Source organism: Pristis pectinata, chromosome 28 (assembly GCF_009764475.1).
Source record: "Pristis pectinata isolate sPriPec2 chromosome 28, sPriPec2.1.pri, whole genome shotgun sequence".
NCBI classification, from domain to species: domain Eukaryota; kingdom Metazoa; phylum Chordata; class Chondrichthyes; order Rhinopristiformes; family Pristidae; genus Pristis; species Pristis pectinata.
The window spans coordinates 31,209,966-31,224,053 of record NC_067432.1 but is presented as its reverse complement, the minus strand read 5'-3'; the positions used below and the strand labels follow the sequence as shown (position 1 = coordinate 31,224,053).

At 40.5% G+C, this 14,088-nt stretch overlaps 1 protein-coding gene across 1 annotated transcript in view; it reads right to left on the bottom strand.

Moving 5' to 3' along the window:
* The window catches only part of cep152 (centrosomal protein 152), a 106,018-nt gene that overhangs the window by 52,014 nt on the left and 39,916 nt on the right, over positions 1-14,088 (bottom strand). The window contains exons 5-8 of the mRNA XM_052040432.1: positions 12,882-13,268; positions 5,161-5,308; positions 2,439-2,579; positions 420-559 (exon numbers count right to left, since the gene is read on the bottom strand). Coding sequence (XP_051896392.1) covers positions 420-559; positions 2,439-2,579; positions 5,161-5,308; positions 12,882-13,268 — 816 coding nt within the window. The remainder of the gene's footprint in view (positions 1-419; positions 560-2,438; positions 2,580-5,160; positions 5,309-12,881; positions 13,269-14,088) is intronic.

Below are 14,088 nucleotides of genomic sequence, written 5' to 3'. Positions count from 1 at the left end.
TAAGTACAAAATCCTGTGAACACTCTAGAACTAGTTTCTGCAGATGAAGATCAAGATAGTGAAGAAGTCCTTTATGTTGCATTGTTAATATAAAGAACACAATTAACAGAAGCAGGAATAGGCCATTCAAAACGATTGTGGTTTACCTTATACATCAGCATTACTTTCCTTCACTGTCCCCATACCTTTCAATTCCTTTAACACAGACCTAACTCTTGAAGGAAAAAATCCTCACTTTACAGACAAAAGATATTGGTTTTATTCAGTAAAACTGGGAAAATGTCCAAATATAAAGGCAAATAAGTTCACCTGAATAATGACTTAATACCTGCAGTAAGCACTTAATTTTAAGGGATTAAAATTGGTTACACTGATGAAGAGTTACAGGAATCTGGAAATCTAATGTTATTTATGCTTGCCTCTTCTTCACTTGCACTCAGGTCTTGAATTCTGGACTCCAATGCTTTAATTTGGCCTTCCAGTTGAACTTCACGTTCTTTAGCATCTTGAAGTAACTTCTGTAATTCCTGATAACTAATAGCTATACCTTCTTTTTCTCCTGCAAAGCAATACACTTTAGTGAAAAAGTATTCACTTACCAACCAATTGTATTAAAATCCATTAGTACTAGCGTTAGGGTACAGTCAGACTGTCAATCGTGCCCCATTTCAGGATATAATTTTTGCTAGCATTTCATATTAGTACTTTGTATTGTTGGATGTGCTTAGTAAACAGCATGTTAAATTGGGACTCTGCTTACACTAATGAATGACAAAAAACTGTAGTCTGGTTCAATGTGCAATGATGTTCTTCCACTGACATGGGCATCATTTACTGCTGTACCACTAGATGCTCACTTGTTGTTCATCCCCCTGTGGCTTGTGAAAGTTCCCTGCTGTGTTTGCTTACTTACATTTCTACAACAGTAACAGTGAGTACACTACAAATGTAATTAACTGACAAAGACTAGCCCAAGTATGCAAGTTCTTTTTCTCTTCACAGCATTGTGCAAATGAATCAATTTAATTATTTCTTAATATTGATTTGCTGTGTCTTCCCTAAACTAAGTATTACTTTTTCACCCAGTCAAAATCATAACTAGAATTTTACAGCACAGAAACCACTCCTTCACCCCCCATGCCCACGCTGACCATCAAGTACACATCCATGCTCATCCTATTTATCAGCACTTGGTCTGTAGTCTTCTATGCCTTGGCAATTCAAGTGCTTGTCTAGATACCCCTTAAATATCGAGAGAGTACCTGCCTCTAATGTGCACTCTAGCGTGTTCCAGATTCCAGCCACCCTCCGAGTAAAAAAGTTTTTCCCCACATCCCCTCTAAACTCCTACTCCTCATCCTAAACCCATATCCCCTAGTTTTAGATAGCTCTGCTATGGTGAAAAGTCTCCTACTATCTATGCTCCTCATAATTTTTTAAACCTTAATCAGGTTCCCCTTCAGCCTCCTCCATTCTTTTCTCATCAGATTCCAGCATCTGCAACCTCCTGTGTCTCCATTCATCACCTTCCAGCCTTTGTTTCTAGCTCCGCCTTCCCCCGAATGCTGAAAGTAAAGTCAATTAGCAACTTCCAATATCAAATTTATTTCAAAAAGACTAAGATTCTGTTCTCTAAGTTTGGAAGCCATGAAGAGAATTCATTGGTACCCCAGCTAGCACCCCACAGAGCACAGATTTATCATGGCAAATCTCAACACTCACCAGTGAGAACCCACCTGTACCTTAAAAAGACATCATCTTGAGTCGTGTGCGACCACTTCCCCTCTCCTGCAATGGAAGCCCAAGTGCTGAGCATCTGACATGAACAGTGCTCTCTGCTGACACATCAGCAGTAAACAAAAACAGTAGAAGTTGCCTCTCGTGCTGGCGTTGAGCACACCAGGCTCAGCAGTGAGCTGCAATCTGGGGCTCAGAGCTGCACCACTGGCCAGCAGTAGCTGCTCCTGTTGTTGACAGACCACCCAAAACTCAGTCTTTCACCATCTTCTCTGGCACAGAGCTGTCTCTCCCTCTCTTTGTTTGGCTGCACAGCACTCTCCAACCTGAAGATTCCGCCTATCGTAACAAGCTCACTTGTGGTCTGTGAACCCAAGGGAACTGCGCCAGCTTCCCAGTACAGCAGCATATATCGACAGGAAGGGCAGAGGTTCACGCCAGATTTGCAGCACAGCAGACAAGTTAGCAAGGATTTGGGGGTTTGCTCTCAGTTCCCAGTGCAGCAGCACTGTTAGTAATGAATGTCTATCTGTGTATATAGTGTTAAAATGTAGTGCCGATTCCACTAGCATTTTCATTCCTGGGAATTCACCATGAGCGCTGAGTGAGGCACCAGCATAATGCTAATAACCAAGAACACTGGACAATCTTACTTAAAAATACAATTCAATATCTACTGAATATTAAAGTTTTCCTGTTACCTTTAGTCATTGCCAGCTGATGATTCAAATATCTGATTTCACGGGCACACTCCTCTTGTTTGTGTTGCATTTCTTCTAACTTTCTTCCCCGTGCATTATAAAGTATTTGTAACTGTGCAAACCGATGGGCTTCCGTGGAACCTATAGAAGAAGTCATCGTTTACATATTCAAACAAATGAGACCATTAAGATAGACAAATACTAGTCTTTTTTGAAAATTCATGTATTTGAAAACAGCTGTAAAAAGAAAAAATATTAAACAATAATGCAAGGTATTTACCCTTATTTTAGGAAAATTTAACCCTGATCTTTCTTACTCTACTTTGCCTAAAATACATGACATTCATACTGCAATAATGGTCATTCAAACTCAAACGTGTATTTATCAGGATGAACAGCGTATCTCAATTTACCAAAGTTAATTGCCGAAGTTCCTAATGAGGCAATTAAAACCAGATCATATTTTCACTGTATTTGGCACACATTAAAAATATAAATTCTTTGATTATGAAAAGAAAAAAAAATGTTTAATTTATGGTTTAAGACCTACAAGCAACAGCCTAAATGTATATCAGTGAGGATAGGCAGCAACACCTTGAGCACGATTATTCTTAACACGGGTGCCCCACAAGGCTGCGCCCTCAGCCCTCTACTCTGTACTGTAGTGGGCCGCATCTCAAATAACAATGAGTTGGAGTACAGGAAGGAGATAGAAAGATTAGTGACATGGTGTCATGACAATCTTTCCCTCAATGTCAGCAAAACAAAAGAGCTGGACATTGACTTCAGGAAAGGGGGCAGTGTACATGTACCTGTCTACATCAATGGTGTTGAGGTCGAGGGGGTTGAGAACTTCAAGTTCCTTGGAGTGAACCTCATCAATAACCACGGCTAAGAAAGCTCACCAGTGCCTCTACTTCCTCAGGAGGTGAAAGAAATTTGGTATGTCCCCTTTGACACTTTTATTGATGCACCATAGAAAGCATCCTATCTGGATGCATCATGGCTTGGTACAGCAACTGCTCTGCCCGGGACCGCAGGAAACTGCAGAGAGTTGTGGACACAGCCCAGCACATTACAGAAACCAGCCTCCCCTCCATGGACTCTCTCTATACCTCTCGCTGCCTTGGTGAAGCAGCCAGCATAATCACCTCACCCACCCAGGTCATTCTTTCTTCTCCCCTCTCCCATTAGGTAGAAAATACAGGAGCCTGAGGGCACATACAACCAGGCTCAAGGATAGCTTCTATCCCACTGCGATAAGACTATTGAACAGTTTCCTTATACGATGAGATGGACTCTTGACTTCACAATCTACCTTGTTATGACCTTGCACATTATTGTCTACCTGCACTGCACTTCCCTGTAGCTGTGACACTCTACTCTGTATTCTGTTATTGTTTTTACCCTGTATTACCTCAATGCACTGTGTAATGAATTGATCTGCATGAACGGTATGCAAGACAAGTTTTTCCACTGTACCTTGGTACAAGTGACAATAATAAACCAATATCCATACCAATATAATAAACATTGTGGGACTGTAAAAATGTTGCATAACTACTAAGACAACTAAATTTGAGCAAAGCACTGAGCTCCATTTATTGTGCAGGAGTAAGTGTAGGTACTTTATATTAAAAGCAGGATCCCTTACACAAAAATTTAACTTGTGAAAATAATTAGTTTTTTTACAAATACCTTGATACACATTTTAAAAAGTTTAACTCCAAGTACAACTTCAAATGCTTGATAAGCTAGTGTTCGCTCAGCCAAGAGAGATTTTTCTGGAGCACAGAAACAGGCCCTTCAGCTGGCTCTGCCTGTGCCAATCATCAAGTACCTGTCTACACCAATCCCATTTACCAACACTTGGTCCGTAACCTTCTACCCCTTGGCAATTCAAGTGCTTGTCTACATACTTCTTAAATGTGAGCTTCTGCTTCCAGTTGTACAAAACAAATGCAGCCATACAAATGCAACTGCACAAAATATTGATTAGACCGTGCTTAGAGTGTAGTGTACAATTCTGGTCACCACACTACAGGAAGAATGTGGTAGCAATACAGAGAATGCAGAACTGATTCACCAGGACATTTGCTGGAATGGAGGGCTATAGTTTGAAAGAGATTGGATAGGCTGGGTTTATTTTCACTGGAACATATGAAGCAGAGGGGTGACCTTCTCAAGGCTTATAAAATTGTGAGGGGCATAAATAGAATAGGTAGTCAGAATCTTTTTCCCCATGGTAGAGGAGTCTAGAACTAAGGGCATGGGTTTAAGGTGGGAGGGGAGGAATGTAAGAAATCTGACAGGTAAAATGTTTCACACAGAGATCTGGATTGAGCTGCCAGAAGAGATGGTTGAGGCAGAAACAATTACAACATTTAAAAAGCACTTGGACAGGTACTTGGATAGGAAATACAGAGGGATACAGGCCTAATACAGGCAAATGGGATTAACATAAATAGGCATCAAGTTCGGCATGTGGGAGATGATCTGAAAGGGCCCATTTCTGTGCTGTACGATTCTATGAAACACTTTTGTCTATTTGCACACAGCAAGCTCGCACAAACAGCAACATGTATGTCAAGAGGTAAGTGGCTTCTTCCACTTTTTCCTTAACTCATTTGTAGGCGTCTGAATAATATTAGAAATATGCAAAGCTCTATGATCATCATTTAAAATGCAAAAAGCACATAAAATCAGAGGAACTGTTTCTGACCTTCTCCACTATCCAGGAACTTTTGCTCCAATCTGTTGTCTGTACCTTGGATTTCATCCGTTTCAAAAGGCCCTCGAGATGGATGAGCAGCAGGATAAGGGTTATATTTCACTTTGTATAGCTCAGCATTCTCATTTGTAATAAAATGCTGTGGGAGGTATGCAAGCAAAATGTTAAAATTTTCCATATTATTATAAATAATTCTACAAATCCTACTTTGCAAATTTGGCTACATCTTTGACCAATAAAACAGCTCATTTGGTTATTTTTTTCTAAACAATGCTGCAAGTATTTAAAGAATACAAAGAATAAGAACAACAGCTCAAGTGGTCATGAATCAACAGAATAAATTTAGCAAAAATAAGTAATTGAAAATATATCAAATATTCAAATCTTTAATTTGCAAATGCAACTGTTTCATGGTGGTCTCAGTGGATTATGTCTCAATGCAACTGTGATGTAATCATTGTAAATTTAGAGTAAGACACATTCTGCAATGATTTTCAGAAATAACGTCAAACTACAGTGCAAGACATAAGCAAAAAAGAATAGAAGCTGACACAATGTAGATATCAGAAAGCAAAGCAACCAACGATGAGGCAAAAGGTGTGGAGAGAAGGGCTGCACAAAAGAACAAATGGAGAAAAATCAAGAGCCGCAAAACTTGAGGCTGCAGGGACAGAATGGAGTGAAGCCATGGAGGGATCTGAACACATGGGAATTTTAAATATGAAGCACTGATCAAGAGGGACTTGCAGGATGCCAGTATATGGATGGCAGAATTTAGATTTACTCAAGTTTATGGATGGAGAAAATGCGATGCCAGTCAGGAAATAACTTGAAGAGGCTGAATGTAACAAGATCAAAAATAAGGATTTCCACCAATGACAGGTTATGGCGTTTTTGTGAAAAAAAGAAACATTATGAAGGAGGAGATACATCAGATCCTAACCTCAATGCTGCAAAACATGATCCACTGAGACCACCACAGGTAGGTTAATTTGGGTTTAAAATGGGTGGCGCGGACTCGTTGGGCCGGAAGGGCCTGTTACCACGCTGTAAATAAAATTTTAATTTAAATTTAATTTTAAAAAAGTTACAAGAATAGAATCACAAAATGGTACAGCACAGGTGGCAATTGGCCCACTCCTCTGTCCGTTCTCCATATCCTGTAACTTTCTTCTCTTTCAAGTATTTATCTAATTCGCTTTTGAATATTATAACTAAATCTCTTTCAACCAAACTTTCAGGCAGTGCATTTCATATATACTAATCCTTTTCCAGATACTTCAAAAGAAAATTAACGAAGACCATTTGCAGCAAAATTTATTCAACAAGCATCAAACCACATTGCAGCTCCCAAGATGCGCTTGTTGATGCTCAAACCCCACTGATCAAAGTACAAACCTACAAAAAGGTCCACCTACCTAAAGGTGACAGCTGTCACCAAATTAGAATAGGTGAAAAAAGAGAGTAAAAGACCTGCCAATAAAGAAAATGAGAAAAGATATAGATTGTAATTGTGGAAATGTGGAAGTTATCACAAGGTACTGTACATTGCCAGAAATTTGCAGCAAGAAGTTAAACTGAAAGGTGAAAGATAAAATGGAAGTTAAAAGTTAAATGGCATCTATGGGCTTTATTTAAAAACAGGTATAGGCAACTGGAATCAAGGGAGTCTCGAAGAGTAATTGTGTAGGAGTGAATTTAGGAAAGAAATTAGAAGGATAAATAGGGGTCATGAAATAGATTTGGCAAGCAAGATTAAGGAGAACGCCAGAACATTCTACAAATAAATCAGAAGCAAAAGGGTAGCCAGGGAAAGAGTAGATGCCCTTGGGGACCCAAGTGGTACCCTAAGTGTGGTGCTGTGGTCCTAAATGAATACTACTCATTTGTATTCACCAAGGAGGGGTGGAAGGCAGCGAGTTCAGGGAGGGATACATGGATAATCTGGATTAGATCAGTATTAAGGAGGAGATAGCAGATGTCATGGGATGCACAAGGGTTGATAAATCACCAGGGCCAGATGAGATCTATTCTGGGTAGCTATGGAAGCAAGGGAAAAGATCACTGGGGCCCTGACGGACATTTTTGCATTTTCACTGGCCACAGGTGGAGTGCTACAGGGCTGCAGGATAGCTGATGATGTCCCTTTATTTAAGAAGGGCAGTAGAGATAAACCAGGTAACTTCAGGCTGGCTGGTGAACCTTGCATCAGTGGTAGGAAAACTATTGCAGAAAATCATACAGGATTTGTATTCATTTGGAAAATTAGGGGCTGATCAGGGAGAGTGAGCATGGTCTTGTCGGGGGTAAATCCTGTCTCAACAATTTGAATTTTTTTTTGAAGAGGTAATTAAGAATGATAAAGGCAGGGAGGTAGATATCTTTCCAAAGTCCATACAGACAAAGTCCCACATGTAAGATTGGCCCAGAAAGTTAAGGCACATGGGATCCAAAGTGAGCTGTCTAACTACATCCAAAATTGGCTTGGGGATAACAGGCAGAGATTAGTGATGAAAGGATGCTTTTCTGATTGGAAGACTGTGACCAGTGGTGTACCACAGAGATTGGTACAAGGACCCTTGTTGTTTGCGATATATATTAACCACTTGGATGTGAATGTAGCAAGTTTGCAAATGATGCAAAAGTTGATGGTGTTGTGGATAGGATTAAGGTTGTCTAAGGCTACAACAGGATACAGATCAGATGGAAAGTTAGGCAGATGGAATTTAATCCTGACAAGTGAAGTAATTTGGGAAATCAAGGGAATAGCAGATGTATAGTAAATGGTAAGGAATGTTAATGAACGGAGGGATTCAAATCCACAGTTCCTTAAAAGTGGCAACACAGGTGGATGGGGTGAAGAAGGCATATGGCAAGCTTGCCTTCATATGTCAGGGCATAAAATGCAAAAGTCAGGACATTATGTTACAACTGCACAGAACAAAGGTTAGACTGGACTTGGAATATTGTGTACAGTTCTGGTTGCCACATTGCAGGAAGGATGTGAATGCACGAGAGAGGCTGCAGAGGAGATTCACCAGGATATTCTGTGGATCAGAGGACTTTAGTTATGGGGTGAGATTGGAAAGACTGGAATTATTTTCCCTGAGCTGCCTGTGCCTCAGGTGACATGACATAAAATTATAAGTAGCAAAGAAAAGGGAGATGATCAGAATCTTTTACCCCATGGTACAGGTATCAGGAACAAGAGGGCATAACTTTTAAGGTGAGAGGAAGGTGAATTGAGGGGAAAGTAATTCCCCACCCCCCCCCCCAGAGAGGTTGATATCTGGAACCCGCTGTCAGAGAAAGTGGTGGAATCAAGTACATTTAAGAGACACTTAACCAGGCAGTTAAATAGGCAAAGCACAGAAGGATACAATGCTAATGCAACAAATGGGATTACTGTGGATGGGCAAAATGTTCGGCACAGGCATGATGGGCCGAAGGGCCCACTTCTGCGCTGTGCTGTGATTCTCGTGTATTTATGCTTTGGAATGTTTTATATATAGGATGACAAGCTTTGCTTTACCAGCACATCAACTAATATTTTGGGGCACTTTATTTTTAAGAATAATAGTTTCATACATTTTCTCTCCCTAAATTAATACAGTTTTAATTCTAACTCAAATGTGTGCAGTTATAGAATTCATTTACCAAGAACACATTGCAATTCTCTTATCTAACATTTTGTGCTGTTTTCCAGTTGAAACTCCACTGTATTTTGGAATTGTCAGTTTATTTTGTTTAAAACTATTACAAATTCATGCACAGAGCAAAGTAAGTAAAACATTTCTATAGGAATATAATATTCACAACTGCCAAAAGTGAAATAAAAATCATAAACAAGACTTGCATAATAGAACTGGAGAAATTTCTATATTATGATAACATAACTGCTGTTCATACATTACTGCTTCATCTGAAATTCAAGTTACCTTAAAAAAAATCAGTAATTGGATTCAATGTGCTGTCTTAAAACCAAAGCAGCTATTACTCAAACACCAGAGATAATTGATTAGATCAGAAAAATCCACATGACCCAACAAATGTCCCATTTGACTGGAATCTTTTAGAAGTATAATTCAATGATTCAACTTCATTCTACAATGATTTCTAAGGCTAGGGTGGTTAAAGAGTGACGAGTTTTCAAAGAGTACAATGCCACATATGGGTTAAACTGCTGGTAGGGGAGCCTGCAATTATGAGTTAGCAACATAAGAATTATAGGGCGAAGGGAAAAGGAATTAAAACAAAAACTCTTTACAACCATGGGATCCAGGGCAAGTTGGTGAATTGGAGACAAAATTGCCTTGACAATAGGATACAGAGGATAATGGTCGATGGTTGATTTTGAGATTCGAAGCTTTTGACCTGTGGTGTACTACAGAAATCAATGCTGAGACCCTTACCGTCCATTAAATCCTGCATTTTGATTGAGTTTTGAGGAGCTGAAGGTGGTAAAGGGAGAGCTATGGATGTTGTCTACATGTATTTTAGTAAGGCGTTTGACAAAGTCCTTCATGGTAGGCTCATCCAGAAGATTAAGATGCATAAGATTCACAGTGACTTGGCCATTTGGATTCAGAATTGGCTTGCCCATAGAAGACAGAGGGTAGTGGTTGATGGGATTTATTCTGGCTAGAGGTTTGTGACTCGTGGTGGTCTGCAGGGATCCATACTGGGACCTCTGCCGTTTGTGATATATAGAAATGACTTGGAGGAAAGTGTGGATGGGTGTGTTAGTAAGTTCGCAGATGATCCAAAGATTGGTGGCGCTGCATGTAGAAGATTGCCAAAGGATACAGTGGGATATAGATCAGTTGCAGATATGGACAGATAAGTGGTAGATGGAGTTTAATCTGGCCGAGTGTAAGATTTGCACTTTGGGAGATCAAATACTGTATAAAGTGACAACACAGTTAATGGCAGGAACCTTAACAGCATTGACGTACAGAAGGAGCCTGGGGTCCAAGTCCATAGCTCCCTGAAAATGGCTGCACAGGTTGATAAGGTGGTAAAGGCAGTGTATGGCATGCTTGCCTTTACTAGTCAAGGCAGTAAGTTCTAGATTCAGGAAGTTATGTGGCAGCTTTATAAGACTCTGGTTAGGCCGCATCTAGAGTATGGCATTCAATTCTGGTTGCCCCATTACAGGAAAGACGTGGAGGCTTTGAAGACAGTGCAGAAGAGGTTTAACGGGATGCTGCCTGGATTAGAGGGCATGAGTTTGGACAAACTTGGACTGTTTTCTCTGGAGCGTCAGAGACTGAAGAGAGACCTGATAGAAGTTTATAAGATTATGAGAGGCACAGATAGACAGGCAGTATCCTTTTCCCCCATGGTCAAAATGTCTAGTACTGGAGGGCATGCATTTAAGGTGAGAGGATGCAAGTCCAAAGGAGGTGTGCAGCGCAAGCTTCTCTTGTACACACACAGTGGTGGGTGCCTGGAATGTGCTCCCAGGGTTGTTGGTGGTGGCAAGTACGATAAAGGCATTTAAGAGGCTCTTACATGGGCACATGGATGTGCAAAAAAATGGAGGGATATGGACATTGTGTAGGCAGAAGGGATTAGTTCAGTTTGGCATTTAATTACTGGTTTAATTAGTTTGGCACAACATCATGGGCCGAAGGGCCTGTCCCTGTGCTGTAGTGTTCTATGTTTTATGTTTCTATCCCGATCGTCGATGATTAAGTTTGCAGATGATGCGAAAATTAATAGTGCTGTCGATAGTGAGAAAGGTAGTGTTAGACTACAGAATGATACTGATGAGTTGGTAAAATGTGCAGAGGCAGATGGAATTTAATACTGAAAAATGAGGTGATGTATTTTGAGAGGACTAGTAAGGATAGGATATATTGAATCGTAGGACCTCAGAAGATATATTAATTTGCAGATATATAACACTTCGTTTAGGCCACACTCGGGAGTATTGTGCGCAATTCTGGTCGCCCCATTGCAGGAAGGATATGGAAGCTTTGGTAAGGGTGCAGAAGAGGTTTACCAGGATGCTGCCTGGATTAGAGGGTATGAGCTATAAGGAGAGATTGGACAAACTTGGGTTGTTTTCTCTGGACCATTGGAGGCTGAGGGGAGACCTGATAGAAGTTTATAAAATAGACAGGGTAGACAGTCAATTTTTTTCCTCCAGGGTAGAAATGTCAAATACAAGAGGACATGCATTTAAGGTGAGAGGGGGAAAGTTTAAAGGAGATGTGCAGGGCACAGTTTTACACAGACAGTGGTATATACCTACAGCACACTGCATTGGACCAAAGGCTTTATCCGTGCTGTATCACTCATTGACATACATGTCAGATAAATGGTTAAATTCAATTTATGCAGCCTCAGCAACATAGCTTCAACTTTTCAGGACATCCTTATCAACCAGTACAGTAACTGCACACTAAATGCAGAGGATGACTATTGCACTCGTTATTTTGGGATTGAGTTTAATCCACATCTTGGAGAATCCATTGAACACTCTTACTCTCTCCTTCAAATGCCCTTACCTAACTGTCGAAATAGTTACAAATACAACTGGGTTTTTCATAATGATGAAATGCACCTAGACAGAACATACAATATAGAACAGTGCAACATAGGAACAGGCTCTTCAGCCCACAGTGTCTGTGCAGAGCGTGATAACAATTTAAATTGGATACCTGCCTGCATATGGTCTATATCCCTCCATTCCTTGCCTGTTCATGTGCATGTCTGAATGCCTCTTAAACACCTCTACTGGCAGCATGTCCCAGGCACCTATCATTCTATGGAAGAGAAACTTGCCATGTAAATCTCCTTTAAGCTCTACCCCTCTCACCATAAACATATTCCCTCTATTAATTGATAGTTCCACCCTCAGAAAAAGTCTTATCTACCTTATCTATGCCTCTCATAGTTTTATGTACTCCAATCAGGTCGCTTCTAAGCCTCTGATGCTTCAGAGAAAAGCATCCAGGTTTGTCCAGCCTCTGCTTATAGCTAATCCTGTCTAATCCAGGCAACATTCTGGTAAACCTTCTTTGCACCCTCTCCAAGGATTCCACGTCTTTCCTGTAATGCAGTGACCAGAAAATGCACACAATACTCTGAATGTGGCCTAACCAAAGTTTATACAGCTGCAATATGCCTTCCCAATTTTTACATTCAATGCTCCAAGCGACAGATACAAGCACACTGTACGCCTTCTTTACCACCCTTTCAGGGAGCTATGGACTGGCACCCCAAGATCCCTCAGTACTTCAATGCCCCTAAGGGTGATGCCATTTACTATACATTTCCTCTCACATTTGACCTCCCAAGGTGCAACAACTCACACATGTCCGGATTAAACCCCATCTGCCATTTCTCTGCCCACGTTTCCAAATGATTTATTTCCCACTGTATCTTTTGACAACCTTTCTCACTATCCACAACTCTGATAAGCTTAGTGTCATTTGCAAACTTACTAATCAGTCCACCTACATTCTCATCCAAATAATTTACATACATCACAAACAGAGGTCCCGGCAATGATCCCTGCAGAACACCACTGGTCACAGACCTCCACTCAGAATAACACCCCCACCACTACCCTGTCTTCTATGGCTTAGGCAATTTAGAATCCAATCTACCAAGTTACCATGCCTTAATCATTTGGATCTTAATTATTACTTAAACAAAGTTATCAATGTTGCAAATGAACAAAAATTTGAAAGTTGAACTACCTGTAAATGTTCTGCTTGGTCCCTTTCACTTCGAGGGTACTCGGGCATTTCCTCCAATCGGTCATGGAACTCCTCAACTGGTCCATTAACATAGCCATGATAATCAGACGGAGAACAGGAAATGGGTGGTTGGCAATAATCTGATTCGTATCTTTTCTCACTTACATAGTGCTCTTCAACGATACTCTCATTAGTCTCCACACAAGGGAAATCGTAACCCTTGCTTTTATATGTGTACTGATGCTCATGTATTCTGTGGTTTTGATTCCACCCATTGAGATACGGCTCGCTCTCAACCTGTTGTTCATGATCTCTCGTTTGTTCGTATTCAGCTTTGCAGAGATAATCCCTTTTGTATTGATCATGTTCACCATTTTCATTGTAGCCCTACCCATAAAGCACATTTCAGGATAACATAATTCATGCATTTAAGTCCAGAACCTTTACTGCAATTTACAATAAATCCCAATCTTCACAAAAGGGACAAAAACTATTAGGGACCAATTTATTTTGATGAAAACACTTGTATACCATCATTAAAATAAGACAGGACTAGCAAAGGTACACTGGGATCATCTGCTTGCAATGAAGTCTACATCTGCACAGTGGGAAGTATTCAAAGGAGAAATAGCGAGGATTCAGGGCCACCATGTTCCTGTAAGGGTGAAAGCAGAGGGTAACAAGCACAGGGAGCCCTGAATGTCAATGGATATCAAGGGTTGGATACACAGAAAGGGAAGCATATTGCAGGTAGAGGGAACTAAAGGTGGGAAGATCTGTCAAGAGAATAAAAATTGTAAGGGGGCACTTATTTCCTTGATATGGACCATGTGTAGGCTGAAGGGATTAGGTTTCATTAGCTTAATTAGTTCAGCACAACATCATGGACCTGTTCCTGTGCTGTACTGTTCTATATTCCATCACTGGCAGACAGGATAAAGGTAAATACGAAGATACAAAGCACAACCAGTGAAAGGGTAGGGCCCATTAAGGAAAATAAGCATATTGTGTGTGTGGAACCAGATGAGGTCATAAATGAATACTTTTCATTGGTATTCACAAAGGAAATGGAGTTGGTAGTTGAAGGATTCACTGAAGGGGAAGGTGAATTTCAAGCGCAAGTCTCCATAAATAGAGAAGGTACACGACACCTTAGCAGGCCTAAAGGTGGATGAATCCTTGGGTCCAAATGAGATTTGTCCCAGAC